At 43.9% G+C, this 7,396-nt stretch overlaps 1 protein-coding gene across 1 annotated transcript; it reads left to right on the top strand.

Annotated features, from left to right (window-relative positions):
* Positions 1–3,610, top strand: Insl5 (insulin like 5). Its single transcript, XM_021201145.2, has 3 exons — positions 1–205; positions 326–501; positions 3,133–3,610. Exons 1-3 carry the CDS (start codon positions 177–179, stop codon positions 3,366–3,368), a joined length of 441 nt encoding a protein of 146 aa, XP_021056804.1. The 5' UTR covers positions 1–176; the 3' UTR covers positions 3,369–3,610.
* The last annotated feature ends 3,786 nt before the right edge of the window (positions 3,611–7,396 follow it).

Genomic DNA, 7,396 nt, shown 5'->3' with positions numbered 1-7,396 from the left:
GTCGGCCAGCAAACGTAAAGTGGACATTGAGGCTTCTACATCCCTGCTTCCAAAAGCCTTGTATTTCCACAGCAACTCCTGAGAAGATGCAGCAATTCTAAGTGAGATGTGTTCAGATGACCGAGTGAGCAGCAATAATCATAAAAGCACATGGCTGGTCCTCCACACTGTCACCTATGTGCTTAGTAAATACTGTTAAGATAAGGTAAATACTGTTAAAATAAAGCATCAGGGGGATTGGTATAAATGGCCCAAGAGGGTGAGCTAACTTCAAAACTTCATTGGGCACTGCTGACCACATTGATTCTCATTTGCTCTCCAACAGGATGAAGGGCCCTGCTCTTGCTCTGTTTCTCTTCATAGTTCTGTTGGCTGTGGTGGAAGTAAGAAGCAGGCAGGCTGTGAAGCTCTGTGGCCTGGACTACGTGAGGACAGTCATCTACATCTGTGCCAGCTCACGGTGGAGGAGACACCTGGGGGGTGCTCTCCATGCTCAACAAGGTATTGAACTCACGCACCTCACTTTTTTTCTAGAACCTCCCCTTTTTAAACACCCCACCCCAACCCCAATTTTCTTAGTAGCTATTTCTCTAAGAAATTCTGATCCAGTTGTATATCAATGTAGGGGCTTAATCATCAAAATATATTACGGAATTTGGCCTGGGATAAAGGCAAACATGCTACATTTTAAAAAGCAACACACTGCTATTCTTTAGTCTTTTGAGTAAAGCCGGTTCATTGCACGGGGCTTCAGTGAGCTCAGCATGTGTGGGCAGAGCAATGAAGGTTGTAGAGGCCAGACATCTACCTGCACACAGATAATGACAGAGTGTATCAAGTTAGAGTTCAGGCAAGTGCCAAGCAAGGGTAAAGGGGAGGGCCTGAGTCAGCTGACTACGTATTAAGTACCAGGCGATTTCAGGGGCAACAGGTCACTTAGCTCAGGCTGCTGCTGCTGCTGGTTACCATTTATTAAGGACAAAACTGTTTTCCCAGCCGCTGGGCAGTGAGGCCAGAAAACAAGTCAGAAAACCTGCTTCCGGAGCTGATGTCATTGCTATTACGTACTGTGCCCCAGGTGAAGAGAAGGCTTCTGAAGATACTTACATCACAGAGAAGGTGGAATTTGACAGAAGTCCTGAAGGGCCTGTCAAATCAGAGAAGTGGTAGGGCAGGAATTAGGGGAGTTGTGAGCAACAGGAACACACGGCCAGAATTCCCAGGGTGCCTTGTCAACCTGCTATCGAAGCAGCAGTGATGTGCTGACATCACGCAACTTCTGTTTTCAATTCAAGGAACTTTTCTGGAATTCTTTCTGCAAACTTTGTAATGAATTATGAGGTAAAGGGTTGGAGCTATGACTCAGAGGCCCATGTTAGACAGCCCACAAATGACTGTTATTCCAGCTCCAGGGGATTCGATGCCTTAGGCCCCACTGGGCACCTGCAATCATGTGTGCGCACGCGCACACACACACACACACACACACACACACTTGTATATACATAACACACACACCCCTACATATATACACACATACTTATAAACAATAAAGATAACAATTTAAAGCTATAAGGTAAAAATATTAAAGGGTTTATTATTTTAAATTGACAAAACATGGATTTGTCGTGTATGTGACATGTCAATGATGCACAGTGGCTAAATCAGGCTAATTTATGCACACACTACTTATACACCACCTACATTACCTATTATTTTCTTGTGGTGAGAACACTGAAAATGAATGTTCTTAGTAACTTCAGGAATGCACGTGTTGCTGTTGATCACAGCCCCACATTGTACGGTGGATCTCTTGAACTTATTCCTCCTGGCTACTTGAAACCGTGTACTCCCCGGCTCCCCTTCTCCAGCCCTGGACACCTCAGTCATCCTCAGTGGACACCGCAGCCACTACTCTCCTTTTGTTCCTGTGGCCTCAGCTTCCCCAATCTCCCATAAGTGAGACCTTGCTCTTTCTGTGCCCAGCTCCCGACTCTGCGTGAATAATGGGTGGCACTGCTTTTGTTTTCTAATAAAGACTTAGGAAATGAATAACACAGAAATGCTGAAGCCATACATATGATGCTAAAGGTTTCAGCTTGGCTCAAAAGGACTTTGGAAAACAAAAGAGTTTAGGGAATTACTAACAATATTCTTATTTTAGTGGGATAATTATCTTGAGACGTGATAAACTTGTCCTCACCACTTTCATACATATAGATAATACATGGTTCATACAGACCTTATCAGAAAAAGGTGCTTTTTAAACTTTAAAAAAGAAAGAGTTGTCGATTTTGAAACTGCACATGAGGACATAATAGGAAAATGCATTGAAGTATCTCTGAATATACAGAGCCGTAGAATGAAAGTTTTGTAAATTTCTCATTTTACATTTTAAAATATTACTATTATTATTGTGAGAATGTGTGCCTGTGTGCGTATATGACATGTACGACAAGCACACAATGCCACAGTACGTGTGCTGAGGTAGGAGCACAGCTTTGTGGGGTCAGTGCTCTCCTTCCATCTTTATGTGGGTTAAAGTCAAGTCTAGGCAAGCGCCCCTCCCCCCTCCCCCACTGAGCCAGCTCACTGGCCCTATGTCCTTTTGAAATTACTGAAATCATAGCACTTGAAACTTCCAAAGGTGTCTAGTGTATTTTCCTTAACATTATTTATCTGATCAATTAGTAGTTGATCAACTACCATTCTTTCTTGTGGCTTTTGTTTAAACACAAGCCAGAGGGGCTTGAATATAGACACTGGGAAGCACATTTAGACTAGACAATGTGGCCCATGCTTCAGTTTCAGATATGGGATGGAAATCTCACTCATCGGCTCTGCCAGGCATCCCCAGGGTTTTTGTTACTGTTGTTGTCTTGCTTCTAGCTAATTAATTATGTTTCTTATGACTAATTATATAGCTTATTGCTAATTATAATGAATATCTTTGGAAATATCTAATTTCCCATGGACCAGAGGCGGCTGGTAACATTTGCTGCTAGCCAACTGACACTGCTATCTTTTCACCTCTGTAAAACGGAGAGCCAGCATGACCTAGCTCTCCCTGAGGTGCTGGTCTTTGGTGCTTTCTTTGTTAAAGTTTGTTAAGCTGTGGTGCCTTTCTTATAGCTGAGACAAGAAACTACCTCCAGCTCCTAGACAGACGGGAGACATCCAAGAAAATGCTGGAGCACAACCTTCCCAAGATGGATCTCTCAGGACAGGAGCTTGGTCAAGATCCACAGGCATCCATGGAAGAAGGTCTTTGGGAATTGAAGAAGCACTCGGTAGTATCCAGACGAGATCTGCAAGCTCTGTGCTGCAGGGAAGGCTGCTCTATGAGGGAGCTCAGCACCCTCTGTTAGGACGCACCAACCCCTTGGCAGGCTTCAGCATGCATCTCAGTGTTCTACCATCGAGTTCCATGTTCAGCTTCTATCACTACAACCATGGCTTTTGGGTAGACAATCCTTTCTTGAAAGGTCTATTACGGCTTAAAGCCACTCTTCTCCCTGTGCCAATCCACTCTTCTTTCTAAATTCTAACTACTGCTTTGAAATTTCAAGTGCTGTGCAAAATTGCAATAAAAAAAATGCCTGAATCCAAACTCACTGTGATTCTTTTCCCTTAAAAATTTGTTATAGGGGCTAGAGAGAGATGTCTCAGGGATTAAGAGCGCTTGTCATTCTTGTATAAGTCATGGGTTCAATTCCCAGCAACCACACAAGTGTTTCACTCATCTGTAACTTCAGTTCTAGGGAACCTGATACCCTCTTCTGGTTTCCACTGGCACTCAATCTGCATGTGGTATGCAGATATACATACACACACACACACACACACACACACACACACACACACACACACACAAAGCACTCATACATATAAAATAACATAAATCTAAAAAATGTTAGCATCAATGATTGAGGATATGCCAACAAACAATATATACCAGGGACTAGAGAGGTGAATCAGTAGTTAAGAACACTGGCTGTTCTTCCAGAGGACCTTGGTTCAATTCCGAGAACCATGTGACAACTTATAACTATCTGTAACTACTGTTCCAGGGGATCTGACACCCTTTTCTGGCCTCCTTAGGCACTAGGCATGCAAGTATTGCAAAGTTATACACATAGGAAGAACATATATACACATAAACAAATATTTAAAACGAAATTAAAGCAAAAGTCATGCATCATTAAAAATAATGGTCCCCCTTGCAATCTTCCATTCTTCTTGATCCTATGAGCAACGAAGGCCCTGGAGTTACAGATGGTTGTGAGCTGGGAGTTACATCTGTTGTGGGTTCTGGGAAACAGACTACTGTGCTATCTGTCCACCCCCGATCTAGCCAGCTTATACTACAGGGGATTCAAAGCCTCCCCGTGTAATGGTGGTAAGATGGGAGAGACTGCTCTGCCATCTCCTCGGCATGAGCTATGCTTCTCTGAAGCACGGATGAAGCTTTGAAAGATGGATCATCACACTTCAGCTCCTCCAAAAGACTTCGGGACCACCGCTCTTTGTGGCATCTGTGGTGGGAGAGCAGGGCAGAGAGAGGGGCATGAAGATTAGCACATGAAAGAGATGAGTTATGGGGGGGGAGGCAAGACTTTCCACCACCAAGAGATACATGAAAGGGACAGAGCACACGCAATATGCAAATACAGAGGAAGGTGGGCACTGTATAAATGGCCTATACAAGGTCACAAATCTTGTGGTCCAGCGCCTTTGAGTCTCGGACCTTTTCAGCTCTCTGGCCCATTTCTGCTTTCAGAAATGCTTTGTTTTTAAATCAACGGTGTCTAAGTCAGGTGTGGTGTAGCATGCCTTTAAGGCCTGCATGTGGCAGGAAGAAACAGACTGACGTCTGTGAGCTTGAGACCAGCCTTGTCTACATAATGAGTTCCAGATGAGACTCTGTCCTACACACACACACACACACACACACACACACACACACACACACACTCTAAGTGTTAAAGCTCTGAGAGGAGAGGTTTTCTCGTTGCAAGTGTTGCAGCTCTGAAGGGAAAGGTATTCTGGCAGTCAAGGAATACCACAAAGTCACACTGCACAACAAATTTCACACAAGAGATTTATGGGGAAAGACACAAGAGGACGGTTGCCTCTGCTTGGGAGTGGGGAGCAGCAAAGAACGAAGCAGGAGCCAGGCTGTATGCAGGGTTTCCTGGGAAAGTGGGATGGTGCTTTCCAGGGTGGCCTGGGATTGGTGGAATTTTAAGGATGGATCTTGGGTTTTTTTGTTTTTTTGTTTTTTCCTGTAGGGTAGAGCTGGGTCACCTGTGTCTCCAGAGCTGGGGCAATTAGAGTAATCTGGGGGGTGTGGTCTAGCCACTTGCTCACCTCAAGGGGCTTAGACACTCTACCATCGCCCCTGCTGCCGCTGCCACCACCACCACCACCACCACCACCACCACCACCACCAAGCTGTATCAATTTCTACCATTACCCTGTGTCCCTGGTCCAGTTCCTTGCTCTTTGACATAAGAACATGGAAATCCTAGTGGGTCCTTCTGGACCCTCATCTATGCCTCGCACTGCAGGAAAAAATAAAAATGTGGTTACAAAGAAAATGGAACCAGTTGCTAATTCATCACTCAGAAATAAGTAAACACTTAACTTTTAACTTACTGTGCATTATTTCTGAGAAACTGAACAACAATATTCTCAATCTAAACACAGTGTTTTTTTTTTCCCTCCAAAGGACTTCAGAATGCTCAGTAAGAGTTTTCTGACATTGCCGTTCATGATTCCAAGAGTAGTCAGGGGTCATATACTCATCAACCAGATCCTATAAGCGGTAGGCATTCAGAGTATGAGGAATGTTCTCGTTCTTCTGGCGTAAGCTTCCTTTATTTTGCCTCTGTCTTACAGAGATAAAAGGACTTTTCATTTTTATCTTAGCACTTGAGAAACCAAGGCCTAGCGTGTAAAGCCATTGTTATGTAATTGAATGTCTTCCTAGATAAAAGGAGAAAATAGGGCTCTCACAAAAACCTTTTCATCTACTGTCATCTGAGTTCTCTCTCGTGGAGTGTAATAGTCAGGATCTGTTCAGCCTAGTGCTGATCTTAGGAATGCTGTCTATGAACGCCACCAATGACAGGTTGGGTGTTCATTGCCTTTGGTCTTTAAACATTATCTTCACACATGAGCTGCAGTTAACCTCTATGGAAGAGATCGTACTTTCTCATCATCTTTAACAGGAAAAAGCAGTCAGGAGAGAATTAAAGAAATGTGTCTAAAGCTGAACAGCTGAATGGGTGTTTCCAGATACACAGTAAATTACTTACTTAGTGTGAATCAAATTCATATGACCATTAGGCATTCCTAAGTTAGCAAGTTATACATCTGTCGGAGACGCCTATCTCGCCAGCAAGGAAGACACCTCAACAGGATTCTTCTGCACACGTTTATTGCGGGAGCTTGATTGCTGTGGCGAAAGACCCCGAGCCCTAGAACTAGCGCTGCTTTTATAGGCCTAGGACTGGCGTGGCCATGTCTGATTGGTTCTGCTTTCAGTCCTTAATTTACAAGCCCCGGTGACTTGGCGTGAAACCCATTTGCACCTGCGCACATTGGTTGTTTACCCGAAATACACGGGCAGTGGCCAGTGGTAGCCAGCACCATCTTGTAATGGCATTACGTGGCTTCCCACAGATATCACCAGAGAAGGAGGTCTTTGGAGATGGAGCTGCTCTTAATCAGCAGCTTATGAAGCCAAAAATGAAATTTCAAGACTGTTCATTAATCAGAAGGATGGGATCTAAGTCATAGTTCTTATCCTTGATGGAGATGTCATTCTGAACTGTCTGGAAGGCTATTTATGGATAGCTTCCTAAAACTTAATATGCGTATGATTTAGAAACTAGAAAGATGGGCCAGTGGTTTAAAAAGTACTGGCTGTTCTTTCAGAGGACCTAGGCTCAATTCCAATTCTATAGAATCCAATGCTCTTCTGGTCTCTGTGGGTATCAGGCATGCACGTGGTACACAAACATACGTGCAGCAAACACACACATAAAATAAAAATAAATCTCAAGACTACGATCTGTGAGGTGCTTTTGAAAGAAAGTCAATCCAAATGACCCTGGATAGGATAAGTCCCTCAGGAGAAGCTGCCTAGCCTGAGGCTTTGTAAGTAGTAAAAAGCCTTCCTGAATTATAGCTCACAGAAGTCGTAGGTGGTTGACTATGCTCCAATGGAGGCCCTCACAGCCATGTGCATGTGGACACCACTAATTAGATTCAATGGGTTATTAAAAAAAAGAAGAAGAAGGAGAAGGAGAAGGAGAAGGAGAAGGAGAAGGAGAAGGAGAAGGAGAAGGAGAAGGAGAAGGAGAAGGAGAAGGAGAAGGAGAAGGAGAAG

Source organism: Mus pahari, chromosome 6, assembly GCF_900095145.1.
Source record: "Mus pahari chromosome 6, PAHARI_EIJ_v1.1, whole genome shotgun sequence".
NCBI lineage: Eukaryota > Metazoa > Chordata > Mammalia > Rodentia > Muridae > Mus > Mus pahari.
Note: the sequence above shows the minus strand (reverse complement) of the source record. Positions and strands in the feature narration are given on the sequence as shown.

Coding starts and splice junctions, on each gene's coding strand:
- Insl5 (XM_021201145.2), top strand. CDS start 177: ATGTGCTTAGTAAATACTGTTAAGATAAG. Junction 206..325: donor GTAAATACTGTTAAGATAAG/GTAAATACTGTT, acceptor GCTCTCCAACAG/GATGAAGGGCCCTGCTCTTG. Junction 502..3,132: donor TGCTCTCCATGCTCAACAAG/GTATTGAACTCA, acceptor CCTTTCTTATAG/CTGAGACAAGAAACTACCTC.